The sequence below is a fragment of the Nannizzia gypsea genome, genomic scaffold (assembly GCF_000150975.2).
Source record: "Nannizzia gypsea CBS 118893 supercont1.5 genomic scaffold, whole genome shotgun sequence".
Classification (NCBI taxonomy): Eukaryota; Fungi; Ascomycota; class Eurotiomycetes; order Onygenales; family Arthrodermataceae; genus Nannizzia; species Nannizzia gypsea.
The window spans coordinates 260,082-287,189 of NW_003345197.1; the positions used below are offsets into that span (position 1 = coordinate 260,082).

Here is a 27,108-nt window from a genome sequence, read left to right on the forward strand (position 1 = left end):
GACCTCAGCGGACACTATCACCCAATATGGCTGGCAAATCTCGATTCACAAGGCTTGATGCCTTCGCTAAAACCGTTGAAGATGCGCGGATACGAACGAGGTCGGGTGGAATCGTCACCATAACTGCATTGCTTGTTGTTTTATACCTGGTTTGGGGCGAATGGAAGGATTATCGGCGAGTAGTCGTTCAGCCCGAGCTGATCGTTGATAAGGGCAGAGGTAGGCATCACGCCTTTATGGCCATCATGGCAAGGAAGTTAACATTCGGCTATAGGCGAGAGAATGGAAATCCACTTAAACATGACCTTCCCAAACCTCCCATGCGAACTGCTCACCCTGGATGTTATGGACGTATCAGGCGAACTCCAGACAGACGTTGATCATGGAGTGAACAAGGTCCGCCTTAGCTCTGCGGCAGAAGGTGGAAAAGTCATTGATGTGACAGCATTGGCTCTGTATGCTACCCAAACCTAGATTTGATAGAGCCTTGCTCAATCTAATAGAACCCCTGCTAACCTGTGTTTTATCCAGACATAAGAAAGAGGACTCTCCCGCGCACCTCGATCCAAATTATTGTGGAGACTGTTACGGCGTTCCTGCACCCTCCAACGCAAAGAAGCCTGGTTGCTGTAACACTTGTGAAGAAGTCCGTGATGCCTATGCGGAGAAGAACTGGGCCTTTGGCCGCGGCGAGAACGTTGCCCAATGTATCGACGAAGGTTATTCCCAGCGTATTGACGAGCAACGTCATGAAGGGTGTCGCATTGAAGGAATTCTTCGTGTGAACAAGGTTGCTGGGAACTTCCATATTGCTCCCGGCCGCAGCTTGACGGCTGGAAATTTCCATGCCCACGATCTAGATAACTATTATCATACCCCAGTCCCACACACTATGTCCCACACCATACACAAGCTCCGGTTTGGGCCCCAGCTTCCCGAAGAGCTCTATAGCCGATGGAAATGGACGCATCAAGATACTATTAACCCTCTCGACAAATCTGATCATAAGACTGACGAAGCACGATACAACTTCATGTACTTTGTTAAGGTAGTGTCGACATCTTACCTCCCACTTGGATGGGATCCCACATGGTCGAGCGAAGTGCATTCCCAGGCCCATAAAGATATCCCTCTCGGCAACCATGGAGTCTACTTTGGCACGCAAGGAAGTATTGAAACCCATCAATATTCAGTTACTTCGCACCAACGATCACTCGATGCCGAAGACGCTTCTGCCGAGGGACACAAGGAACGCCAACACACTCGTGGTGGCATTCCATCTGTCATTTTTAATTATGAGATATCTCCCATGAAAGTGATCAATCGCGAAGCTAGACCAAAATCTCTCTCGGCGTTCTTCACTGGTGTTTGTGCTGTTATTGGTGGTACATTGACAGTTGCCGCTGCTGTCGACCGTTTGCTTTACGAGGGAGGCTTGAGGGTGAAGAAGTTGCACAAGAGCTGATCTATACACCACCTCTATCTACGCTTTGTCATACTATAGCATATCCACTATTCCGTGGGCACTATCCCTTTTTCGATTCCCTGTTTTCCTTTTCGTTTATTTTCGTTTTTTTTTTTTTTTTTTGCTCTCGGGGATTGATCAAATTTGGCGTTCTATATATTGACTGGTAAATACGATTAAAAGGGGGTCCTTCTGAGCGAGTTTTTCTGAGCTTCCTGGTGTGACCTTTCAATGCAGTATTTCAGACTCTACCATCATTTTGCACCTTTGCCCCTTCCGGTACAGCCTCGTGCACTCGATCTATGTAGGAAGGTGGCGTTCCTCAAGCGTAATCTCATAGCAAATGGTTTTTGATAGGCTAATTCAGCAGAACAGTCAGAGGAAGAAGAAAAGAGGGTAATATAATTGGAATCAATGCCTAAAACATTGTATTTGTTATTAATCCTAGCTTCCGTAGGGAGCTTTTTTGATGCGTAACTTTGAAAATCTATCAGTAAGCAATCTATCATTGATTCCAGTTCCCATTTTAAAACGAATGCAATTCAATGCGACATCATGGAGCATGGCGTAGTGTGGAAATTATCATACTGGTGGATGCTTGGGCTGCAAAGAAGAGATAAGCTTGTAGGAGGGAAAAATAGCACAAATACAATAAGTAAATCAAACTCCTAATGCAAAACTAAAAAGGAAACGCGATGACCAGATAGGTAGACAGATGGGGTAATTGTTGATATGAGGGATTTCGATGGCCGAGATCTAAATAGTAGACAAAGAAGACAGAGGAAAGAAATGTATTGTTCCAAAGCAAGGTGATGGTGTGTACTTGAAATCAAGCAAGGATGGCGGGAAAAAAAATTCCAAAATGCAGATATGGTTAGGAAAGGACAAGCAATGAGAGATAAAAAGACTGGTGGTGGATATGGTGGGAATATAGAAATGCGGTCATGGTCATTATTAACAAGAAACAGAAATGAGGGCAAAAATCATAGAAAATGGGCAATGAAAGTAGGTGTTCTAATGTGACTGAGACAGTGCAATAGATGGGAATCAAACAAGGTAAAGGAAATTGTAGTTCGTGAGCTCAGATTATGCATGGTACTGAGGTTGCCATTGCTGCCCCTGAGGTGGCACATAGTAGCCTGGCTGTTGTTGCTGTTGCTGTTGCTGTTGCTGCTGCTGGGGGAAATATGGGAATTGCATGGATGCAGCATATCCGGGGGATGTACCCAAAGGCTGCTGGAACTGCTGCTGAAGTTGGTACTGAGCTTGCGCCTGTGCTTGAGCTTGGGCTTGAGCATGGGCTTGGGCTTGAGCCTGTGCCTGTGCTTGCGCCTGTGCCTGGTACTGTCTCTGGGCAATTGCCTGTTGTACTGCTTGGCCACTGAAACCATCCTTCATAGCTTTTCTCTCACGTTCCCGAGCGTCAATGGTACTGACAAGCCCGGAACCGAATTGTGGGCCCTGGTTATTGTTCAAATTAAGGAATGAAGATCCGGTCATACGAGCTACATGCTCTTGCTCTCGGGCTGAGAGATGACCAGAAATATCTGGTTGTGCTAGCATCCGGTTGGCACCCCGAGAGGAAGGACGAGCAGGGGCATCGAGAGGCCCTAGAATGACGCTGGGACCACGAGATGATGGTCGGGGAGGAACGTCAAGTATGGTGTTTGCACCGCGAGAAGAAGGGCGGGCTGGCATATCTAGCATGACGCTTGCACCACGAGAGTGCGGACGTTGAGGAAGCTGAGTGGCGGATGATTGGTGGCGAATAAAGGTAGACCAATCTCCTGATGCTGGGCGAGGGGGAGGGGGTGTAGCTCGAGTGGGCATCACAGGGAGATGGATCTGTGACCTGGAAGCGCGGTCGTGGACAAATTGTTCTGCCGAAATGCTGGTTGGGCCAGGGGTAACGGGGCCACTGTCCGAGACCATGCCTGGTTGCCAGAGAACACTGCGACGCCTTTCACGTTCCTGCGTAGGAGGCGGTGGGGATGGGGACTCGTTCGACTCCTGGTTGAGATGTTCAAGTAGACGACCGGTCGAGAGTCTTCTACCCCTAGTTGCGAGAGTACCTTCAGAAGGGTTACGCTGATGAGAAGAAGACAGAAGAAGCATGGTATCAGATGTGCTGGGTCGTCTCGTGGTAGGCTTATATGTATGCGTGGGCCCAAAGTCGACTTCTGGGATGTCGGAGCTCACTTCTAAAGGAGCTTTAGCGGGATGCTTATAATGGGCATCACCAATGACAAGATCGTCTGTCTTTGGCAGGGCATCGCCAACGACCTTCATCTTTCCCACCCTGGGTTTCTGAACGGACTTAATGGACCGGACTGATGCGGAAGATTTATGCGAACTTGCGTATGATGGAGCTACAATTGAGCTGGCATCATCTTGGACGGCAACCTCTTGTTTGAATGTATACTTCGGCTGCTGCGGTGGGGGAGGCGAAGGCGATCGCGGTCGCCTTATAATTCTGTCCAGAGCGTCCATGTCGATGTTATCCCTCAAGCTTCCCAGGGTAGACTCCGTCCTCACACTTGCAGTCTCCGCGACAGAAATTTCTGCCGCAACAGGTTTGCGGGCAATTGGCCTATGTAATGGTGGGCTTTGGGCGTCATCCTGCTGCTTTATTGGAGATTGTCCTTCAGTAGGTGTACCGGCAAAGTTGATATTGACACCGACGTTTACGTTGCTGGCAGTGTCGCTAGGAGTTATCGGGCTCCCCCCCTGAGAGTAATTCGAGCTAGAAGCTCCAATGCTATTAATGCGGTTAAGGGTTACGCCTCGGGTATCAGCATGGGCCCCTTGTCCAGGATAGGTCTCCTTTTTGTTATCCCTCGCTGCGTTCCAAGCAGCGGTGGCACCGGCCACGGCAAGGCCATGTAGGCTGCCATTTTTCTTATTCATGTCCACTAACTGATCTAGTGTTCCAACGGACATACGCTTCGCCGCATGGCCAATCTCCGGAGACGGCTGAGGTTTGAACTGAGGCGTTCCTCGAGGGTCATGCGAGAAGGCAGGTGACTCTGGCACACCTTGTGGGGGTGGGTTGGGTTGCAAGCTCTGAATAATTTCCAGGCGGTCAACGGCGTTATTGTTGTCCATGTAAGCGCCGCTGTCGGGAGAACTGCGGCTATCAGTTCCATCAACTTCGAAAGGCCCATCTGTTTGAGCAGTTTCTGGGGGTGGTGTAGGTGGGTGTTCTGGAATATCTTCTCCGATATTATTCTCAAAAAATGGCGGGCTGCGACGGCCACGTCGGGCTGACGCGAGACCTGTGTTGTCAGACTCAGAACGGGTGTGGGATATTCCAGATTTTGTTGGAGAGTTCGAAGACACAGTATCAGATGAGCTGTTAGGCTCACCATTCCTCGACCCAACTGTCGCGCTACCAAAACGCACTGTCCCACCACGTTGGGGGAGGCTGCTGCGCTTCCCGCTACGGCGGCCTGAGACACTGCTCGTTCTACTATTAGTATTTGAGGTCATTCGACGTGATGTTGCATCCTTTAGCTGCTTTTTCCACTCTCGGGCGCTCCAGCTTTCGCTCCCTTGTGTGTGGATGAGTGCGGATACGTCGAGGATATCAAGGTACCCTCTGCGCTTGTTACTCGGCATAGCAAACATCAAACTGTTGGGAGTAACAGTATCAGCCAGCAAGCGAGTAGGGCGCCCATAAAGGCGGAAAGCATCATAGGCAGGGAATAACCAGCGAATCATTGTTTCGAATCCGGAGACGGCATTGTGCATTTCTGGGAGCACAAAGACGAAACCCTCTGAAGTGTTCTCGCCGATAGTAACCAGGCCTTCGACCTTGACAAGAGTGGACTGATCCACGAGCGGCCGGGCCTGTGGATAAATGGCGTAGGCAGAGTAAGCATCAGAAATGGTCGCAATGGGGGCTACCTTCTTGCTAGTCTTTCTCGTCTCGTAGAATTTGATGTTGCCCTTGGGAGGTGTTGGTGCTCGATCATAAGGGGACCTCTTTTTTAGAGAACGGTTGTATAGTTGCATCTCTTTCTCTCCTGGTGGGGAGATGACGCACCAACATCTTCTCCAGGGCGTACCAGCACCAAATCTAACTCTGGCCCAGTCCTCATACTTGAAAGTTGTCTTCTCAAGGATAAGTTTTATCCCATTGAGATACTTGCCTTTACCGGCAATGAGGGCGCCGGTGTAAGATTCATGAAGGAGCGAATTTTCGAACACCGTCAATCGCATTGCGGCCGTCCACTGGGTGAGGGAATGCAGGGAGTCAAAATGGAGAAGATATCTGTTCTTCCCTGCCGTACTAATGCTGACAACGTTCTGCAGTGGCTGGTTTGTTTCGTTTTTGGTAGGTAGCGTTTCCATCTACTAGACTGTTAGATGGTTATCTCTGACGAGTAACAGGAAGGGAAACATCTCACCATTTTGATGGTAGCGTCGGCCAAATTGATGAAGCTCGGTGGTGCATTTGCCTGTCCCCCAGCTGTATCGAGTGCAGACGCATTCCATATTGAAAGGACTGTTCCCACCAACTGTCCAAAGCACTCCACCCACTGTCTATCGGTACATGGCCGCCCTTCTATAGAGAGTCAACACATCAGCTCGCAAACTTGGAGACGGGAGTTAAAGAGAGAAAACCATACGGGTATCCAAATCATTAAGTTTTAGGAAGTATCCCTCCTGGTATAGCTTGTTCGCCTGGTTATTCAAGTAGGCAAAGACAGGCTCGAGCTCCGGGACAACTTGGGGTTCTGTATCGAATGGAGGTGAAGCAGGAGCTGTCGGGATCTGGCTCTGGCTCTGATTCCGATCATCATTCCCACCCTGCGTGGATTTCTGAGCCCAGAGAGAGGCTATAGGCTTGCTTAGCCTTCGTGTGCGTCTAATAAAAGGCGACGTGGATGTCTGTTGCTCCTGGCCCGGAGCTGAGGGCTTGTTCGACGGTGATTGTGTCAAGGCACCAGGAAGATCCGGGGTGGAGATGGACACCGACGCCGCTGCCGGTTTGCCCTTCTGTCCATCTGGACGAGAGGAGGAAAGAAAGGATGGAACTGTGAAGCAGTTAGCTTTTTGGCCCGAATATATGGTGTCTTAATGCTTCGTTGACCAAAAAAGAAGATAGACCAACCTCTTAAACGACCCATGGTGTGAGGAATGCAATTGAAAGTCTGCGGTGATCGATATCAACGTCCTGGCAGGCAAGACAGCCGGCCTGTCCAACAGAAAACCTGCCAAAAGGGGGTTGGTAGTTCTACGTGCTTCTTTCAACAGCCATGTGTAAGGGGAGGAAGCGGGCGGTTAGGGCTGACAAGGCGAGCGTGGAAGCGCCGGAAGTGCCAGGTGAGATTTTCCCACGATCTGCGACAGAACAGGCGGAGAGAGCAGAAGTCTTCAGGGAGGTAAGAGAGAGTGTAAGAATGGGACTGGGTGAGGGAGTCAAAGACGCTGTTGAAAAGCTCGTTGATCCGGTGCTGTCTACCTGTGTCTCTACAGGAGAGCGTGATCCATGGCGTATGTACGGGGAGCAGTGTTGACGGCGAGCAGAGCAACCCAGGTGACGACGGTAAATAGTAGTTTGATGAAACTAGCGCTGGAGCTTAAGTAGATAAGGTAGCAGTGAGCTTGAGTCTAGCGTCTGCTGATCCAAGGCCAGAGAAAGCACTTTGGAATCTGCGATTGATGCGAAGGAAGACGAAGATGTGGAAGTTGAAGAAGTTGAGGTTGAAGAAGTGAAGTCAAAGTGACCGAAAAGGGAAGACAAGACGACCTCCCTCTCCGTCTCTCTCTGTCTCCCCAGGCGCCTCCGCCCTAACTAACCTAACTCACTACCTACATACGCTACTTACTCCGTACACGAACTAACTCGGAGCCCAGCCAGCTCCGGCTTGCTTCACTGCGCTGCGGCAGCGAGAGACAACCTTGTATTACAGACAGATACTCCGTCATTACAGCGACGCAAGGATACGGGGCCTGTCAGCGCCAACGCCTGTCCTTGGGCGAGCCGAGCGAGATTCCTCAAAGACTGAACTGATACGGAAGAGTTACTTCTTCCTCCGCTGGTTCCGCCGCCGCCGCCGCCTCCACTGCCAGCCACACTTTGCTATCAATCGAGCAGCAAGAAAGTCCCTTCTCTCTGCCTTCTTCTTCTTCCCTTGATCCCGCAAGGCGCTAACGAAAGCACTTAGCTCGCAAACTCAATATCGTAAGGAAAAAAAAGGAAAGAAAGGAAAAAAGGAAGCCCAAGGGTCAAGCGAGGGTGATATCTTACTAGTTTCTCCAGCAAGAGCACGAGCAGAAACCATGTCTCAGACCACTCTCAACACCCTGACCCGGACAAGGTCGTACAGCTCGCAGTCAGACAAGGAAAAGAAAAGAAAGAAAAGAAGGCAGGACAAGAAGCTACGGGGGAGTTAAGAATAAGAAGAATGCCCAAACATGGACAGATGCACCGCACCGAAGAGTTCATGGCATCTCGTCCCTCCTGCATGCTTTCCCGTATTGACCTGGGCCAAGGGATGGAGGACTCTTAACTGCGATCAACTACGGGGAATGGTATCTACCCCGAGAGCGAGTTTTCCTGCTCACGAAGACGAAAGCCACTCAATCCACTTTTATAATTTAAGTATAAAAAGGATTCAGCTGGTTAGTGTACTTCGTGGGCTGGCTGGTCCACCTCGTCCCCAGGACCGTCCCCAGCCTGCCTGCGGTTGAAACAATTGATCCTCCGTATTTCGTTCGCGCAGTGGTGCGCCATAAATATCACATCATAGCCATCATATAAGCCTGGGTGACGCGTTCGCAAATTCTTCTCTATCTGTCTCTCTCCTTGTGCGCTTTACCGCCGAGACCGCTGGTTTAACTAGCAATTGGACCGAATTCTGACAGACCAGCCTTATGTTAACTTCACAAGGGAGGGGAGCTTGGCCAATTGCCATCAGGGAACCCATGTCCAATGCCAGAGCAAGGCCCTGGGCCTTTTGGACCCCGTCCGGCAAAGGATCTCAACGTTGTGCTAGACGGGGATGACATTGGTTAAACAGCGTTATACAGGCGGATGCATGTACAACCGCCGTCGATGCAATCGCGTGGACAGTCCCCGTACGAGATTTTGTCCAAAGGGCTAGACGCGATGCGATACGTTCGATCTTCAGCAAGTCGGTCTCTTCCTCTTCCTCTTCCCCACGGACCAAAGGCCAGCGCGGTGGAGAGGTCGAAACAAAGACGAAACGTCGGTGAAGAGTTTATACTCACCGTCCCATCATGACAAAGAATATTGGGTAAGTATACACAAAGGCAGAGCTATGATCGTTGCCATATCGTTTTTCATTGTTGGCTCTGATTACGTAGGTAATTGCTGCTTGTGGCTTCCCGACGTCGATCCGTGGCAGAGGTACCAGCTTGCTGGAAGAAGCAACGACGAGATCTTCGGCCAGACAGTCAATAATTAGTTAATATGAATCGAGTAAGTTCAACGAAGCAGGGAAAACAAGAAAGAAAGCAAACAACCGATCGCCTACTTGCATCGTGGCAACTGCATGTAAGTAGAGTACCCCGTATAATGACAGAACAACGCACTATTTTCCTTCTTCTAATAATAGCCATTATTATATTTGTATTCATTTCTCATTATCATCATCACAGCATAAAAGGATGGAATACTCTTCCAAGATAGCCAAGCTCCTTATGATAACAGAGCATGGCGTACGGCTATTGCACTATCATTGTTACATGGGTTGGGGCGGGACTGACCCCCAAGGATGTTATTACTCCGTACGGGAAACCGACTCCATAGCAGACATACATACCCCGTAAGTACCGCTACTTCTCACGACTCCAAGGAAGCGTACGTCAGAAGCGGGTCTACAAGCCCGCCCAACCCGCTTAGCTGATCGTCCTTGACCCGTTCCTGGGCATCGTCGTGGCTTGCCATGATCTCATCGACGCTAGCATCGGGTCGAGGATATGCATATCTGCCCTCCGAATCGTCGATAAGGCAGCTGCTGCCACTGCCACCACCACCGTCATCAGCAGCGCCAACTTCATCAAGGCCTCCTATCATGTCCATCTCATACTCGAATGACGGCCTGTCAAAGCTCTCGTTTCCGCCCTGCATAGCTCGCTGCATAAAGAGGAGTTGCACTTCATTCTCATCCATGCCGTGTCTTGCACTCATATGCAGCCAGAGATCGTAGTCTCGGTGGAATCTATGCTCACACTCGGCTAGTAGACAAGGTATCTGGCGGTTGACTGACTCCTCCGCGTATCCTTGACCAGTAAGCAAAGCGACATTCGATAGGCCCGTACGCTTCGATCCAGATTCCGATGCGCCGGTAGCCGCAGGGCCACCGGCTCTTGCTTTCCTCTCGGCCCTGGCATTCCGGAATCCCATATGTGCTGTCCTCACATGCTCTTCCAGGGCAAGCTTACTCCCATACCTCTTCCCACAGGCATCCATGCCATTCCACCCGCCCACTTTTTTAGACGTAGAGAGATCAGTCTCGCCGCAGGCAAAGCGCTTCTCGCCTTCGTGGACCGTCTTAACATGGACGTTGAGATTGCCTTTTTTCGTAAAGCTGCGATCACACCCGGGATGTTGACAGGGGTAGGTCCGACGATCTTCCACAGACACAGTCCCGTGTGATATTTCCATGTGCCGACGTAATTCCTTTGCTGACGAGCATGTATGGGCACAGCTAGGACATGTTGGAGGATGTACGGAGCGCATGTGTGACTGTAGCAGGGCATAGGTTGCAAAGTTATATTGCTTTCCATCCCCCATTCCCTCCTCGAACTCGGTATTGCCAATGCACTCTGTACACGTAAACCGTGCCTCTCCGTGTACTCTGCTTTCGTGAGCTTTCAGATGGCCCGCAGTATCAAATGCAGCGGTACAGGCCTTGCCTGAATCAAGTATAACTTGGCAAGGAAATGGCCTCTGCCCGAGATGAACGGTCATGACATGCTTCAACAGTGTAGAATGCTTCCTGAACGACTCTCCGCATTGCTTTCCCTCCTCCCCGTCAGCCATTTCCGTGCATGTGTATTTATCCCGCCCTTCATGGGCTGCAAGGTGCCTCCTGAGCCTGGATCCCGTAGCGAACGCCTTCCCACAACCTTCACGCTCGCAGACATAGTCTCGAATAAGGGTGTGCGCACTCTTAACATGATGATTAAGATGGGAGGCGCGAAGAAAGTTCTTTTCGCATCCTTCATAGGTACAGGCGAATATCCGGTCGTTGGTATGAGATCGTATATGCTCAGTAAGCCGCGCCGGACGGTTGAAGGCCTTGTTGCAGCCGGAGTAGGGACAGAGGTGTGTCTTCAGCTCAGACGGGTATTTCGAGGAAGCAGGTGAAAAGGGTGTCAATGGTGTTGGGTGTAGCTCATCATCCGAATATACAATTTCGTCAACGATGGACGAGGAATCGCAGTTAGGGTCGGAATCGAGTAATTCATCTTGGCCTATCCACGTTAACGGTGTAATTCCACAGCAATTGGGTAGTAGCTGTAACATACCTGCCGGATCGGATAGATGTATCCTCTTCAGCTGCCTCTGAGCTTCTTCAGCTGCCTTTCGTTTGGTTGCGGTCATGGTAGATAGTCCCTCGAATCTCAAAACGCAAACACCTCTACCGAAAGACAACTAAACGCCAGCATGGCAAATCATATGTCTAGCTGTGTTTATCAGAGCCAGCTATAAGTCCTCTTCCCCCTTAAAAGGACTCCTTAGCTGGATGTTGTGACTTCGCCGATTTTGAGCTGCTTCGTTTTGTGTGTTTTTTCTCTTTATCGAAAATCGATTTAAGGTGTTGAAATCTTGGCATGCCAAGCCTCTATCTCTAACTTTTTTTTCTTTCTCTCGACGTCGCAAAAAGGAAGAAAAACCATCAACACCGCACGCAAAGGAAGGATTACACTGTCCAACACATATAAATAGCTCCTTTGCTGTATTTTATTTACATTAAGCTATACATCTTTTCTGATACCTTCAGAATGTCGGACTTTGGCGGAGACGACCACGACGAACGCGAGGAAGCCGGGTAAGCTTTCCCCCCTTAGTATATCAATATTCATCACAAATTTTTTGCGCGCATCTGGACTAATACCTCTTTAGTCTCGACTACGAGCCAGCTGAAGACTTCTATGACGATACTGCGGCCGATGACTTTGCGGTAGATGACCAGCAAGAAGAGGGCTATGCGGTGCTGAACGGTGATGGACAGCCTGCCACTACCAACGGAGAGAACGCCGATCCAAATTCCTCCTCTGGCCAAGGTCAAGGGAAGACTATACTTCAGCAACGTGAGAAAAAAGTTGCCAATGATCAGCGGACAACGACACCGTACATGACGAAGTACGAACGGGCCAGAGTACTAGGCACCCGTGCTCTACAGATTAGGTGAGCAGCCGAAGCTCGGGAATATGTCCCATTGAAGCCTTTTGCTAATGCATACCGTGAATAGCATGAATGCTCCTATCCTCGTTGATTTGGAGGGTGAAACTGATCCACTCCAAATCGCCCTGAAAGAGCTCAATCAGAAGAAGATCCCACTAATAATTAGAAGGTATCTTCCAGACGGCTGGTTAGTACTGTGAAAAGTCGTATCTATATGTTCTCGATCTAACATCATTTTTAGGTACGAGGATTGGACGTGTGAAGAACTCCTTTAATGTTGTCGTGGTTATCTTCTGGGTGTGCTCATGTCCGTCTGACACCTCAAGTAGTGTACCTTGAGACTGCCAGTTTTTGTTACTTTGCATAGCGTATGGGGTTTGGTTTTGTCTAGGCTTTTCCTTCAGTTAACTTGTCAGAATAAAGCAGTCAAGTAGACAGCAAGTTGCAACTTTTCCGAACACTCCCACCTCTGCAGCGTCTTCCCAGCATTCTGACAATAGGCAGCCAAGAGCAAGCATCTTCCCCTGTCATGACTCACGACAAAGATGTTGAGACAACATATCACGCGGTACATATGCATGTACTAAAATGAATGGAATAGCATGGGGTCCAATGGATCGGACACTCTGTCTACCAGGGAATACTGTATTGGTCCCTCCCCCTCACCAGGCATAAATAGACGGGCTTCCCTCTCTGTCGAGACTAGGCGGAACAACAAAATCTGTGAGCAAAAAGAATAACAAAGACTTAAGCCGGATACAATGTACTCAATGCCCTCGCAACTACTTGTTCGTATCTTTCAACTAAGCTAACTATTGACAGCGTCATGTGGGTGTATATACGCCTCACTCATTCGCTCATGATATGTCGTACCGGCTCCAAGCGTCGGTTCGAAGATCGCAAACGAGTAGGCCATTTTGAAGGTGATATTGTTGCGGACGGACAACCTGTCCCTGATCCATGTCCGAACCCGAAGATAAGACTTGGTCGAGGCTGAATGTTTGCCGAAGCAGCTCATGATCCAAACATGGTTTTTGGGAGTTCGAGTAGACGCGGGTATATCCATGTACCATGCCCCAACTGCCTAAAACCGGGACTTTACATTCAAGAAGCGGCTCAGCAGACTGCGCGAGATTGGTGTCACTCTTCAGTATCATTCTTCAATTCAGACAATCATCAAGTATTATGTAATCGTTTTCTGCTTATGTAATTGATGTACATGGATGGAGCATAAGGCATTCAGGGGTAAAGTATTCTACACTCCACCTACCCCAAACCATGAAATGGGTAATATTACAAGTAGAGCTGACCGAAGTATAAAAGTGGCATCACGTCTATTATCAAGTAATTATCAGTTAAGTAGATGGTCCCGAACCCGGAGCACTAGCAGGGTCGGGCCGGTGCCTAGTTCAAGTCACGTGAATGGCCGAATGTGCCTAGAACGGCTTCCAGCTTCAAGATGCAAACGACCTCACAACCACTATCAAACTGCCACCTGACTGCCATACTTTGGTCTTTTAACTCTCAGTATGGAGAGAATCGCGTGGGGAGCAACTGCCGCCATTGATAAGACCAAAAAATTGACCGTTATGAAACAGCCTTTTCCTGAGGCCAGACACGAAGTTACCTTTGAGAGGCAGGTCTACGAGAGGTTGGGAGCACATCCACGAATTGCAAGATTTATTCGTCCGTTAAGTCACACCTTTGAGATGGAATATTATCAGATGGGCTGCATCGATCAAGCAAGACAGAAAATAGAATTCGAAATACCGTACCTTAAATGGGCTGAGCAGATTGCAGAAGGCCCGGTTTTTATACACAGCAAGGGCGTCATTCACTATGACCTAAGGTCGCCCAATATACTGGTAACTGAAACATTAGATGTCGTTTTAGCCGACTTTGCCTCAAGTTCAATGGATGGGGTCAGGGTTTCTAGCGTGTACAACAAGACTAGATATCGACAACCAAGCTTCGATGAGTTTAAGTACGAAAGCTATCAATATACCATCCAGGATGATGTTTTTGCGTTTGGTAGTGTGATATACGGCCTTATTACCGCAGCAGAGCCGTATCAAGAGCGAACAAGTGAAGAAGTTATCAAGCTGTATGCTGCGGGTATTTCCCAGATACATCGAGATGGCCTATAGGGGCTGTGGCTACCAAGTGTTGGTGTGGTGAATACTCCAATGCAGCCCAAGTTCTCGAAGATATTAGTCAGTATTAACATATTAACAAATCAGTATTTGGTCACTACTTACTCCGTACTGATGCGTTTTATTTCTTTTCTGTCTAGGAAACTTACGCTTCGAAACTTCCCTAGAGTTGAGTTTCCCAGCCTACTTTAGGTTTCTTTTTCGTATCCTACGGAACATAAAGGCCCCAAAGTGGTGTTTACTCTTCAATCAAAAGCTGTGGAAGATTTTCTCGTTCTTGACTAGAACTTAGTAAATAGCGGGCAAAACCAAACTGCAGGTAAACAAATATCCCCTAAATCCTTAGTATTACTAGTTAACTAGCTAATGGCATACACCATATAGGGATATGAGATTGTTGTAGATGGCAAGTGATTCAACGTCCACACTCAGCATCCACGAACGAAAACGGTGCAAGCATGGACCACTTAGAAAGACTGAAGATAAAGACAAACCTATATTGTTTTTTTTTTGTTGGTAACTAACAAGATCAACAACTCGCGCCCTAACCACATGTGCCAACAGTTCTTGATCAAGAAGTTGGCTTCCGACGTCAGTCAGCGTTCAACCGCAAGATTCTCGTATTTCCATGCATGGCGTCGAAAATCGAGTGTCTCATATGAGATATGCCCCTTCTCCAAGGCTGGGATATCTTTACTTCGGCAGCGCTTTCGGTAACGTCATGGAATCCATGACGAACCTCGGAAATATTCATAAGCGGACTAACAATATCCCTGGCCTGGCTTAATTACTAAAATCGACGAACTGTTCCGTTCTTGCCGCTACAGTGCCGAAGCCAATGCCGCTACCCTCTTGCTGTTGCTTTCTCCGGCCCCACCAGCTCCGTTAATGTTGCGGACTGCTCGCCCTACGATAGGAGGAATCGCCGCAGTCGCCGTATACCGCATGGCCTTCCCGTGTGCTTGTCTGTTGCTAAGTGGATGTGACACCTGTTTCTAGCCTTGGATGGATTAATCAGACACAGCACTTTTCGGTGCCGAACGGTTATTTCACATTTTTTTACCAATCGCCTTCTCTCCACTTTCTTTCCGCTCTCCCGTTTATATATCATCCAAGATGGGATCCTTTTTGTGTTGTGAGGATATCACGTTCCTCCTCCCTTACATTTCTATACCCACCATCCTCATGCGTGAGAATGGTCGACCTTGAAAAGGATGGGAAAGACCAAACTTCCTCTCTAGGGATCGGGGGTGGAAGCACTATAGCTTCTTCCACTACCTTACCCGGAGAGAATAACGATGTCGACGATGCTGGCTATGCCAACGAAGAACACTCCTTCGACGTAGGCTGGACGGCGTGGTCCCAAGTCCTAGCCTCATTCTTCCTCTTCTTTAATACATGGTATGATGCTATCATCCTATCTACATAGCTGAGGCGGGGACCATCATTGCTAACTGTTTACATAGGGGAGTCGTCACAGCGTTTGGTGTATTCCAAACATACTATGAGCTTAACCTGCTTGACTACCTATCACCCTCATCCATCTCCTGGATTGGATCCGTGCAGTCTTTCTTACTGCTTTTCTTTGGATCTTTTACCGGCGCCCTGTTTGATGCAGGGTATTCCAGGCAACTCCTAGTGGTGGGCTGGGTCCTGATACCGCTCGGACTCATGATGACCAGTATAGCCACTCAATACTGGCAGATATTCCTGGCTCAAGCTCTTTGCATGGGCCTAGGATTCGGCTGCGTGTTTGTCCCCGGCGTTGCTGTTTTACCGCAATACTTTAAGAAACGAAGAGCCATCGCCAACGGAATAGCTGCAACTGGCAGTGGCATCGGCGGCCTTATCTATCCCATTGTCTTCCGCCAGATGCAGAAAAGTCTTGGATTCCCGTGGGCCACACGAGTGCTAGGTTTCATTGTCTTTGCCACCATGTCCGTCTCCGTTTCCCTATTGAAGATGAGATTCAAGCCCACAGAACGACGCAGTTTGATCCAGCTTTCGGCATTCCGGGACCCTGTATATTCACTTTTCTGTGTCTCGCAGTTCTGTGGTTTTCTAGGCCTATACAACATGATGGTGTACATCCAGCCCTACGCCATCGACCAAGGGATAATGGGCACCGATCTAGCCTTTTACCTCCTCGCCATCCTCAACTCCGCGTCCACCTTTGGTCGAATAATTCCAAACTACTTTGTCGACTTTTTTGGCCCCTTGAATGTCATGATACCTATGGCATTCGGCTCCGGAATCATAGCGCTTGGTTGGATAGGGGTTCACAGCACTGCTAGCATCATAGTAATCGTGATACTATATGGTTTCTTTTCCGGGGCCTTTGTATCCGTACCTCCGGTGGTGCTGATTGGCATAACTCCTGACCTACGAGATTTTGGCACCCGCCTTGGGATGGCGTTTGTGTTCAACTCTGTTGGTACCCTTGCAGGTACGCCTATCGGAGGAGCCATCATCCATGCATCAGGCAATCAGTACCTGGGTGTACAACTCATGGCTGGAACCTGTCTAATCATGTCGGGGATATTCCTTGTCATTGCCAGGTTTGTCAAATCTGGGCCGAAAGTATTTATCTATGTCTAGTCAAAAAAGACGGGCGTCAGCACCCTCTGGCAGGATTCTTCCTCATATTCGGAGGTCTATCTATATGGCCTAGCGAGAGTGGTTAATCCAACACCACATGCCGGAAGATGTTATTTTCTCTTGTATATATGGAACCTGAACGGGCATAAAAACACGTGAATATTAATGATAATAATGATAATCAAATAGGTATATTATAAATGGGGTTATCTATCTAGGAGCAAACCCCCTCCCCCTTTTTTATCTACCGTAATATTCGTTCATAGCAGTCGTACGCCACGTCCCAGTGCGTAGCGAATGATCAACGCACTGGATTTAACATGTTTGAACTCACCTACCCCAGAAGCGACCTTTTATCAGGTAACGTCTTCAGGATTTACAAGGAAGTTTTCCCCGTCCTGACGAGAGTGCTTCAGATGCACATCGCGACTCAGCGGCTTTCGCATATCGAATGCATCTTCACCCTCTTCTGAGAGCCCCGTAGGATCATCACTGTAGTAATTCACCACTCGCCTAAACACAGAATACCTAGGGCACACTCAAAGTTAGCATAACAACAACGCTACCAGCAAAGCTATCAATCAAGCACCTACCCCATGCCCTTGTACATATCAACCGCGACCTTATTCCCCGCCCGCACATATAAGTCAACGAACCATGCATTGTTCATATCTGACGCCCGCTCCAGGCTCTCTGTCAGCCGTCGTGCGTGGCCCATCCGTCTCCAGGCCGGCGCAACTGTGAGCACCGTGATATGGCCATGCCAGGGGGTGTAGTGCTCCGAGTGACGCATGGCCTGTGGTTGCGCCTCAAGCTTGCCCATTACTATATATCACAGACGGTGTAAGTCAGCCAGCCATGCCACGTCTATACCAAGGGTATCCGTCTTTCTTTTTCTATTTGTTTGTGAGCAAGTGTTGGGCCGCTGCCAGCAACTTAATAGCCCGTAGCGAACGTTTGGCGCACAAAAGGTGGCGGAGGAGCGGTCAGGTCGAAGGAGACGTACTATAGCCGACTATCTGGCCGTCCCGGTCCTCGACGACGTTGAAGAGAGACGGCCATTTCATGAGATAGTTGAGGTAGAAGTGCACGTCGTAGTTCTCGGTCAAGGGGTCGAGGTTGGTCAGGTTCAGGTTGAGCAGGTCGACGGGCGTCATGCGCCGGATCGTGGCCATGGTGAAGTCGAATCAGCCGGCGGCCACGAAGCAGGCCAGCGAAGAAGAGGACGGCGGGCCTTAAGGCGCGTCGTGTGTCCTTATAAATATCGACTGCTCCTGGGAGGTTTTTGTTTGTACTTCGTGGCTGCTGTGTTGTAGTGGTACTAGTTTTTCTTTTTGAACGGCGGTTATCAAGATATTCAGAAACATCCCAGACGACGAAATAATCTAAACTAAGTTATTTACAATCTGCATAGCAACACCCGCCTGTGCCAGGGCCAACGGTACGACAAGCAGCTGTCAGAGTGAGATATAAAGGCCGCCATCCTGCTATCGGGCAGACGAAGGTACTTATTTAATTATTTTTACTCCCGGTAGCTTTCCAGCCGCTTTGCTTCTTTCAAGCGTAAACAGGGGCTAAGTACTTTTTTATTTACACAGAGCAAGAAAAAACACTGACAGGGCCAGGAACAGGTGAATAGAGTCTTCGAAGTCGCCGGGACATGCCATCTTGATTGATATCCCGAAGAAAGGAGCAGAATATATATATACTTATCTTCTTCGGCATGGGAAGCATAGCCAACATGCCTTCCTCTCCCATTTCCCCGAGACAGCACCGCAGACAACCACCGAGCATCGACCTGTCCCCGACGTCTCCAGGCACATTCACGACGAATTCGAACGGCATATACTCGCCGCAGATAGCGAGAGGCTCTCTTCCACAATCTCCAGTGACTCCGCGACAACGGCACCGCATGTCTATCGACAGGACGTCTCGGTACTCTGCCGATTTCACCAATGATATCGACTGCCGGAATGGCGAGGCCAGTCCCATCCTGGATGGGGGACTTGGTAGCCTGGCTGATGAGCTTGCAGACGCCTGGGGCGATGATGTCGACGATATGGCCGGTCTACAGGAAGAAGGGGAAGATGGCGATGAATATGAAGACGACGATATTGGTTCTCCGGCGAACGGCATGCGGAACGGCCATCACAACGCAGTGAATGGAGAATTTATTGAGTCGATACATGATCTGGGCATTGGAATGGGATCCAAGGGCTCAAGGAGGCAGGACGGTTCGGAGTCTGAATGCGAAGGAGGCCTGCGCGTGTCGAAACCGCGACCGAAGTCGATGATGAACAATGCACAACGACACCGCAGGTACGAGTCGTCTCTTTACGATGGTTCGGAGTACGGACCAGACTCAGATATCGAAGAGTGTGCAGATATATCACCTGCTCTAGAGGCGCGGATGGCTGGAATCGAGCAGCTTGCGCGGTTTGGAAACAGTGAAGCCGAACATCAGAGCAACGAAGTCATGCTGCGTGTTATCCATGGCCTGAGAGATCTAGGCGGGCAGAGTGAGGTTGAAAGCGGTGCCTCCAGGTCAGTTTCTTGACACGACAACGTATAAGTCATGGTATAGTCATTTTGCTAACGTTCCATAGGCTCATTACCGCACACGCTTCTCTAACCTCCCATCTAACACACCAAACCCGCTCTCTACAAACGCTCACCCACCCTCTCCTATTCTCACACTTCCCCGTCCTCTCCGCCGACGCCATAGATGGACTCATCCCCCTGATAGAAGACGTCCTACCAAACCTCCCTTTCCCCGTGCAATCCAACCCATCAGCCCCGACATCTACCGCCATATCACACGAATTCTCTCCTTCCCAATGTTCTACCACAAGCTCAGTCTCAAACAATGCTGCTACAAACCCACTTCTCTCCCTACAGGCTCTCCTTACTCAAACATCCGACCTCACACATACCCTCCGCACGCTCAGTGATACGCTGCACGAATCCCGCCAATTGACATCCGCGGCGTCTAGGCGGCTCAAGTCAGTACGTGAGCTTGTGTCTGAGATCCGACGGGATGAAGAAGCGCGTGAAGAAGGGACGGCCTGGATTGAGCAAGGAGAGTGGGACAAGCGGCTTAGAGAGCGGGAAGCGGGTAGGGTATGTGGTGATGTCGTCAGCGGCTTCGAGGCTGTTTGCGGAGAGTGGAGAGACAGATTGTTTGGTACGGAAGTGGTTGTTACATAGTTGGTGGGTTTTTGCTATAGATTTATTCTATCTATCTATCCATCCGTCATTGTACGTGATGTTGTTGTTTGATTGATGCTGGAATGCCCTTTATTCCCCCTATTTGTTTTATAATCTTTCCCCTTTGTTTTTACCACCACTACCTATTTCTCTTTTGTATAGTTTCATATTCGATAGAGAGAGATAAATATTCAAGTGTGATATCCAGCGTAGGATTGACTTTGATATGCACTACATACCGTTTACTTGATCTACTAATTATTCACGACACTAAATCATTTTTATAAATTTTTTTCCCATTGCAATTTTTACCGTTAGAATAATCCAGCTATGTGTTTGTCCGCTTCCCATCACTCATATATCTCTCCAAGAGAATAATCAGATTCGTAGAATGGTGGAGAAGCAATGCAACAGAAGAGCGAGAAGACGAACAGGAAGGAAAGAGGAAAAGAAGATGGCAAAAGGGAATCAATTCTTTGGTTTGGGCTGGGGAGAGGAAAGGGGGAGCAGGCGAAATTAAATCCAATAAAATTGACATGCATGCCACAGACATTAATAAGAGAGAGAGAGAAAGGGGGACGAAGTAACCAGAACCAGAGGCTTTTTGTTGGACGTAAAATAACATCTGAAGGTGGTCGATGACTGAATCGAGACGAAGAAAAGCGAGAGTGAAGGAGGTAAGAGAGAGGGAGGAAGAGAGGAAAGGAAAGAAATGCAGATGAGATGAGAAGAACCGAGAAATCGTAGCCTCCGTTTCTGTCCCATGAGCCATCAACATCAACATCAACACCAACCACCGTTATCATGATCATGATCATCAACATGCCAGAACAAGACGAAACAAATAAAAATGATACACGTCTATTACTGGGGTCTGGGTCGGGGTCTCCAGGCACCGGAGCTTGGAGGGGGCAGCTTGGCCTCTGGCTTGCCTTCGCTGTCGGCGGGGGGAGCGGGACTCCTGGCAACTGGGGGTCGGGCGTCGGAAGAAGATACCTCTCGTCTGGCTGAGAAGGGAGGAGCAGAGCCATTTGCTGGGCTGTTGCGGCCACGGAGGTGGACAGGGACGTAGGCTCCGGAGGAACCTGATGGTTTGCGGAGGGCATCCCGGGCACCCAGGTCGCGGGCTGGAGGTTCACGTTCGCGAGATGGAAGCTCACGGGGTTCACGGCCAGGAAGGGTTCGTGGAGGTGGTGCGGACGACTCATCAGCAGCGGGTGGTTCGCCGCTGGGAGCAGCCTTTTTGGCAGCCTCTCGCTCTCTCCAGGAGGCACCAGCGCCAGCGCGCGATGTGAGGTTGAGCCGAGGAGCGGTGCGTTCAGTAGAGTCAGTTCGCGAAGGCTCGGCGGCAGCTGTTGGGGGAGCGCGAGCCAGGCGAGGATCTGGCATGCCGGCTTTTTTAGCTGCAAGACGCTTCTCAACTTCCTCCTCACGCTGTCTCTGTTTGGCAGCTTGCTCATCCAGGAGTCTATGCATAGGTTAGCAGGGATGTTAGGTAATATACCAGAAGATATAAAAATAAGGGGAACAACTGACTTTCTCTGCTCTTCTCTAGCAGCCTTCTCCTCGGCCAACTTCTTCCTCCTCTCCTCATCTCTGGCTGCTCTCTCCTGTTCTTCTCTCTCTGCACGCTCAGCTTCTTCACGCTTCCTTCGTTCCTCGGCTTCACGCTCCATTCTCTCTCTCTTAACACGCTCTTGGACTTCCTTGACACGTTGTTTCTTCTTAGCCTCGAACTCACGCTCAGCTGCCTTGCGACGACGCTCGAACTCTTCATGTCGCTTCTCGGTGACGCTGTGCTTGAACTTGTTGAATTGAGGTACAAGGCGGCTAAGACGGTGCTTGAGAGCTACGTCTTCCTTGTGCTTGAGCTCAGCGGCAGCAAGGGTCTCTGCCTTTTGTTTCTCGTAGACTTCGAGATCATTCTTCTTCTGTCTCTCATAGTCCTCGGGCAGATGCTTGAGTTCCTCACGGCGGTAAGCACGCTCAAGATGATCAAAGCGTTTGGCAGTTACTCGGATCTTCTCATTGAGTTCGTTCTTCTCCTTCTCAAGCTGGGCAAGTTTCATTGCTCGGAGACGGTTGGAGTCAAGCTCCTCGAGGTCAATTTCGCTAACATCAATACCCTTGATACCGGTCTTGAGTTCCTCGAGCTGCTTCTTCAGCTCAGCCTGGCGGATACGGTCCTGCTCATCCTTCATACGCTTGCGCTCTCTCTCACGGTGCTCGTCAAGAAGACGCTGCTTCTCAGCCTCCTGTAGCTGCTGTGTGCGGATACGCTTCTGAGTTTCTTCCTCCTGCTGCTTCTTCTGGAGAGCATCGGAAGCGGCCTCCTTCTTCTTGTCGATGATCACACGGCGAGCAAGGATCTGCTCGTGTTCCTTTGCAGCACCAGCTTTGGCGCGGGCCTGTGCTTGACGCTGGGCCTCAATGCGAGCTTCGTTGTAAGTGGGATCAACATACATGCAGGTGACATGCAAGGTCTTTGCGAGACGAGTGAGCTGGGACCTGGCAATCTCGGCTGGGGTGCTCTGGAGCCTCTGAACGGCGCCGACGTCGCTCTCAGCCGATCCGGCAGCACTACCGGCATGCACAGCTTTAGCGGAAGAGAAGATATCCGAGTCAAAGGTGAGGACACCAGAAACATGGTCAACTCGGATAGCCAAATCACCCTTCTTGCAGCCGTTCATGATGAACTTCTCGACCATGGAAGGAGTTACTTGGAAGGGAGCAGGGAAGTGAGCAAGCTCGTGAACGAACTTGAGCTCTACAGACTCGTAAACCTGGGACAGCTGCTGGAACAGACGGGTAAGGATGACCTGTTGCAATGGTAGGACATATTTCTCCATCTCGGCGTCAGCACCGATCTGTTCCAGGATAGGAGCAATCTTCTTGCAAATAGAGAGGGGGTGGAAGTCGACTTCGAGGATGTTGTAGAGGTCCCGGATCTCTGGACGAGCACGAGTCAAGAGGCCCTTGTTAAGAGCGTCTTTGAACAAAGCAGCACGGGTGGGAGGGGAAGCCATGCCGAGCAAGTTGGTCAGGCGAGTGTTCTTGTTCTTGCGGGCTTCATCAACATCTACGAGAGCACCACGAGAGCGAGAAGTGCTGATGACGGGGATGGAGAGAGCAGAGAGAAGGACAAAGGATGCGGTTTTGGTCATGTCTGCTTCGGAGACGGATGGGTTGTCCTTCTTAGAGACCTGGCCAGAGGCAACGGCAATGGCAGACTGGCGGAGGAGGGTATAGTATCTGTTCCAAGCAGCAGCGTGGAAGAGGTAGTTATCGCTGACTAGGAAGATACGTGCAAGTTTCTCGTAGTAGTTGGCCATCATGACGTTCTTTGCGGGCCGCTTGCTTAGGTTGAGGAGAGTATGGATATCCTCGACACTGCGGAAACCTTCCTGCCATAGCTCAAGCTCGACGGCAACGTTCAGCTGCTGGAAGCGGGTATCTAGATGGCGTTGCAGGGTGTCGGGATCGCTGAGGTTGATGGCATGCATCTGGGATGAATACTTGGCAGCATTCTGGACATGGTTCCTGAGCAGCTCGCAAAGACGTCTGAATTCGGTCTTGCGGGTGTACTTGAGGCAGAACTGGAAAGCTTGCAGGGCGGTGGTCTGGTACATGACCTCGAGACGGGCATTGTTCTTGAGAATCTCGAGCACGGTGCGGTATGTCTCCCAGAGGAACTTGAGCCAGGGCGTGACGACCGCGCGGTCTGTGCGGTCCTTGGACTGTTCTCCGGAGACGGTAGCAAGAAGGATGGTCTCTGGAGTCTCAATGGCATCTAGGTCCTCGATATTTGAAGTAGCTCCGGCGTTTGATTCGAGAGACTGCTGGATCTCATCTGCCTTTGCCTGGGCCTCTGTGACTTTCTTCTCCGCCAACTCGATGAATTTTTTCAATACCATCTATGCCGGTTAGTATAAAGATGTATATCCTAAGAAAAGGAAGGGGAGGAATATAGGGAGATATACCTCGATGGTTCCAACGTTGGTGTTCTGGGCAATGTTCTTGTACTGGTACAGGCCATCTTTGGCAGACTTTCCCTTTCTCAAATCGACGCAGAGCTCGACGAACAGCACCATGACTGGCTCCAGAGAGGCAATCGGGCTGTTTCTGGACCGTTTCGAGGTGACATGCTCGTGTAGAACGGTCAAAGCAGACGCATGTTGGTCGACGGCAATAAGTTCCTCAGCGCGCTATAAAAAAGAGCAGTTAGAACCCCCATAGATACACTGCCAAAAAGCGTTCGAGATGTAGTCTTCAAATCAGAGCAAGCGTACCCTGAGGATATTCTCCGGCCGGACGTGTGGGAGAGGCGCCATGCTGGGCGGTCTTCCCTATGGTATCGGGATGTGTTGAAGGTGGGATGTATGGTTCGGCGTGGTCGTTGTATATATATCCACTGTAATTTTTTTCTCCCTCCCTCGAACAACTTTTTTCACTTCGATAAGGTTATCGCTCTGCGAGGCCAGGGACGACGACGAAAAGTCCTCCGGGAGCACGAACTGGCGAGGGCGGCGGTGTAGAGTCCGGGCGAGCCTCCTCGTTGATGGTCGTCGTGATGGCTGGCTTTGGGCGGCCTTTTTGGTGCGTTGTTGGTGTCTTTTGTGTGAAGAGCGAAAAAGGTGGAGGCGAGTTTTTCCTCTTTTTCTTCTCTTTTGGGCATGGAGATATTAGGTAAGCAGAAGACATTGTAAGCGAGTCACGTGGTAGAGAACCTGAAGAGACGACGATGATAATGATAATGATATTGATGATGATAATGATGATTACTGGTAGATGAATAGATGAACTGGCTAATTGAGAAGACGGGGAGAGACGGAGTACTCTGTACTACGATCGCAGACGTGGTGGAAGAGTGAGCTGCTGCGGGACAAGAGATCTACTGCCAGCTAGCGACGGTCTTGGGGCCAGCAGCCGTGGTGCAGAGCAGTCGCCGGCCTCGGTCATGGTCGTTGTCGCAGTCAGATGTCAGCAGCAGCAGTCGTAACTACGGAGTATTAGTAGTAACTATTAGTAGTAGTAGTTGGAGCGGCAGGTAAGCAGAAAGGGCAAGAGACAAGAATGGGGGCGCTCGATATACGGATGGGGGCGAGCTGGGAGATGCGAGATGAGCTATCTATAGCAGCAGCAGCTCTCCCCTGGCCCACAACCACCACCACCACATGCAGACACAAGACACAAGCGAGGGAGGAGACAGTGGGCAAGCCAGCGCCGGTTACGGGGTGGCCGTCAAACGGAACGACGGCCAGCGTGGATGTACCAGAGTAAGTAACTCCCGTACAACAATCAAGCTCGAGCAGCGCCAGTGCCAGCAGTTCCTTGCATGGGGTTAATTAAGGGCCTCTTAGGCTCTTCCGCAGCTGCCTGAGGACATCTTTGCTCTCTCGTACTCCGGACCCCATACGCTGCAGTTGTCCGCCACTGAGAAAGGGTCGAGTCTGTCTTCGAAACCTCCAGGCTGGGCCCCTAGAACCCCTAGAACGAATCCGTCCCCCTTGCGGTCGTGTATGTAAGTAAGTGCGGTTTGCGCCTTCGTCGATCGCGCCGTTGGGGAAAGGGACGAGAAAAAGCAGTGAGAGACAAACGCTGTGACGGGTAAGCATCTCCAGCTCACCACTGCCACTGCCACTGCACTTCTCTTCTATCCCTTCCTCTCTTCTCTCTCTCTCTCTCTCTTCTACCTCCCTCTCTCTCCTGTCATGCCGTATCTTCCATGTCTATATCTCGTCTATATCTCATCTCGTCGTCTTCTTATGTCGTCCCCAAAAGGGAAAAGAAGCAACTGCTTACTAAGCTAGTGTAATATATGTGTAATTTACCCGCCCCCTTCCCCTTCCCCCTTACCAGGCGTGACCAAAGTTACAGTACCGTGACGGTCTTTTTCCTCTTTCTTTCCTTTTCGCTTTCTCTTCCTCTTCCTCTTCCTCTTCTTCCTCTTTCTTCCTCTCGCTTCGTCTTCCTCCTTCGCCTTCTAGTTCCTCCCGCCCTTCACGCTGCGTTGACCTCTCGTCCAAGCCGAGTCACAGAGGCTGCTGCCGTCACTACGTCTCGCCTGACCGACCGACCGACCCTCTTCTCTAACCGACTCCCTGCCTCCCCCGGCCGTCGCGAAGGGGGACCACACAGCGTCGTTTCTTACCCGCCCAGAGCCCGCCCATTTCAAACCGCTCAGGGGACTGCGCATCGCACATAGCATATACACATTCTCTCCCTCTCTCCCTCCCTTGTCTCCCGTCCAGAGGAGTGGACGGCCGCCAGCTCTCTCGAACCCTCACAGCACAATGCCGCCAGCTTATGAACTGCGCTCAGGGGGCGATGGACGACGGACACGACAGAATCTGGCAGAGCTCAAGCTGCGTCGCCTCGCCGAGGTCAACATACGGCTCAAGGAAGATCTCGACCGGCCGCGTATAAAAGTTGCCGAAGCCTCCATTTCGTGCGTCTTATCCTGCCTATTATTACTATTACTATTATTATCATTATTCTAGTTTTGGTGATGCTCGATGGGGGTCTTGTTTGGCTAATTCTCATGGATCTTCTAGGCTTATAAACTACTGCAACAACACAAAGGACTTTATGGTGCCCTCTGTATGGGGACAGGTAGGCCGGCCCCCTTTTTCTATTATATTCTTCTTCAACATTGGCATTGACAAGGACATGTCTAACCCTTGCTTTTCTACTCAACTAGGTCGACAAACGTGATGACCCTTATGCGCCACAGCAGTCTGGGGGATGCTGTATACTGATGTGATGGATGAGCATGTTGACAAGAAGAAAAAAAGAGAGTACGACATATTAAACAACACAAACAAAAGGAAAAAAATACCAACAGGACCAAAATTAAAGGAAAGGAAAAGGACATGAAGAAGAGCATCATCTACTCGGCACTTTTGACTTACACTTGACCGTCGACTACAACCATCACCACCACCACGAACACTCAACACAGCGAAAAATCACCAGCGATACCCCTTTATATTTGAACATTTCCGCCCTGCCGCTTCGGCTTTGGCTTTTAATCCATCCCCCTCTCATCATGGCCAGATCTGCTCTTCGTTCTCCGTCCCGTCCATCCAATGCTTGCTCACTCGATAATATCTAATTCTGCCTCCTACGCTACCTTACCTCCCGCCCGTCCGCCATCCGCCATCACCACACTATACGATCCAAACAAACCATCACGAATCTCCCTTATATCCGTTTTCTACCTTCCCTTCTTTGTTTTCCGGTTTTTTTCCTTCCTTTTTTTCCCCTATCCCTGGTCATGGTCTAAAACATAAACTATGAAC

The 27,108-nt window shown here is 50.0% G+C and overlaps 11 protein-coding genes across 11 annotated transcripts; 6 read left to right on the plus strand and 5 right to left on the minus strand.

Moving 5' to 3' along the window:
• Positions 1-26: 26 nt before the first annotated feature.
• Positions 27-1,465, plus strand: MGYG_05945 (endoplasmic reticulum-Golgi intermediate compartment protein 3; the record flags this gene model as incomplete). Its single annotated transcript, XM_003171351.1, has 3 exons — positions 27-219; positions 275-455; positions 532-1,465. 3 exons carry the CDS (start codon positions 27-29, stop codon positions 1,463-1,465), a joined length of 1,308 nt encoding a protein of 435 aa, XP_003171399.1.
• A 1,086-nt stretch (positions 1,466-2,551) lies between these two features.
• MGYG_05946 (hypothetical protein) lies at positions 2,552-6,597 on the minus strand (the record flags this gene model as incomplete). The annotated part of the gene is made up of 4 exons (XM_003171352.1): positions 2,552-5,818; positions 5,875-6,032; positions 6,097-6,504; positions 6,582-6,597. The coding sequence occupies 4 exons, from the start codon at positions 6,595-6,597 to the stop codon at positions 2,552-2,554; spliced, it is 3,849 nt and encodes a 1,282-aa protein (XP_003171400.1).
• A 2,681-nt stretch (positions 6,598-9,278) lies between these two features.
• Positions 9,279-11,045, minus strand: MGYG_05947 (zinc finger protein 613; the record flags this gene model as incomplete). The annotated part of the gene is made up of 2 exons (XM_003171353.1): positions 9,279-10,915; positions 10,970-11,045. 2 exons carry the CDS (start codon positions 11,043-11,045, stop codon positions 9,279-9,281), a joined length of 1,713 nt encoding a protein of 570 aa, XP_003171401.1.
• A 401-nt stretch (positions 11,046-11,446) lies between these two features.
• MGYG_05948 (DNA-directed RNA polymerase I) lies at positions 11,447-12,124 on the plus strand (the record flags this gene model as incomplete). Its single annotated transcript, XM_003171354.1, has 4 exons — positions 11,447-11,493; positions 11,568-11,852; positions 11,917-12,036; positions 12,091-12,124. The coding sequence occupies 4 exons, from the start codon at positions 11,447-11,449 to the stop codon at positions 12,122-12,124; spliced, it is 486 nt and encodes a 161-aa protein (XP_003171402.1).
• A 308-nt stretch (positions 12,125-12,432) lies between these two features.
• On the minus strand, positions 12,433-12,915 carry MGYG_05949 (hypothetical protein; the record flags this gene model as incomplete). The annotated part of the gene is made up of 2 exons (XM_003171355.1): positions 12,433-12,551; positions 12,699-12,915. 2 exons carry the CDS (start codon positions 12,913-12,915, stop codon positions 12,433-12,435), a joined length of 336 nt encoding a protein of 111 aa, XP_003171403.1.
• Positions 12,916-13,378: 463 nt separating this feature from the next.
• Positions 13,379-14,073, plus strand: MGYG_05950 (serine/threonine protein kinase; the record flags this gene model as incomplete). The annotated part of the gene is made up of 2 exons (XM_003171356.1): positions 13,379-13,964; positions 13,997-14,073. 2 exons carry the CDS (start codon positions 13,379-13,381, stop codon positions 14,071-14,073), a joined length of 663 nt encoding a protein of 220 aa, XP_003171404.1.
• Positions 14,074-15,197: 1,124 nt separating this feature from the next.
• MGYG_05951 (riboflavin transporter MCH5) lies at positions 15,198-16,600 on the plus strand (the record flags this gene model as incomplete). Its single annotated transcript, XM_003171357.1, has 2 exons — positions 15,198-15,403; positions 15,469-16,600. 2 exons carry the CDS (start codon positions 15,198-15,200, stop codon positions 16,598-16,600), a joined length of 1,338 nt encoding a protein of 445 aa, XP_003171405.1.
• A 356-nt stretch (positions 16,601-16,956) lies between these two features.
• Positions 16,957-17,775, minus strand: MGYG_05952 (hypothetical protein; the record flags this gene model as incomplete). The annotated part of the gene is made up of 3 exons (XM_003171358.1): positions 16,957-17,128; positions 17,194-17,425; positions 17,607-17,775. The coding sequence occupies 3 exons, from the start codon at positions 17,773-17,775 to the stop codon at positions 16,957-16,959; spliced, it is 573 nt and encodes a 190-aa protein (XP_003171406.1).
• A 566-nt stretch (positions 17,776-18,341) lies between these two features.
• MGYG_05953 (hypothetical protein) lies at positions 18,342-19,807 on the plus strand (the record flags this gene model as incomplete). Its single annotated transcript, XM_003171359.1, has 2 exons — positions 18,342-19,144; positions 19,207-19,807. The coding sequence occupies 2 exons, from the start codon at positions 18,342-18,344 to the stop codon at positions 19,805-19,807; spliced, it is 1,404 nt and encodes a 467-aa protein (XP_003171407.1).
• An 864-nt stretch (positions 19,808-20,671) lies between these two features.
• Positions 20,672-24,138, minus strand: MGYG_05954 (hypothetical protein; the record flags this gene model as incomplete). The annotated part of the gene is made up of 4 exons (XM_003171360.1): positions 20,672-21,275; positions 21,344-23,721; positions 23,788-24,012; positions 24,097-24,138. The coding sequence occupies 4 exons, from the start codon at positions 24,136-24,138 to the stop codon at positions 20,672-20,674; spliced, it is 3,249 nt and encodes a 1,082-aa protein (XP_003171408.1).
• Positions 24,139-26,100: 1,962 nt separating this feature from the next.
• On the plus strand, positions 26,101-26,570 carry MGYG_05955 (guanine nucleotide-binding protein subunit gamma; the record flags this gene model as incomplete). Its single annotated transcript, XM_003171361.1, has 3 exons — positions 26,101-26,255; positions 26,362-26,419; positions 26,508-26,570. 3 exons carry the CDS (start codon positions 26,101-26,103, stop codon positions 26,568-26,570), a joined length of 276 nt encoding a protein of 91 aa, XP_003171409.1.
• Positions 26,571-27,108: the final 538 nt, after the last annotated feature.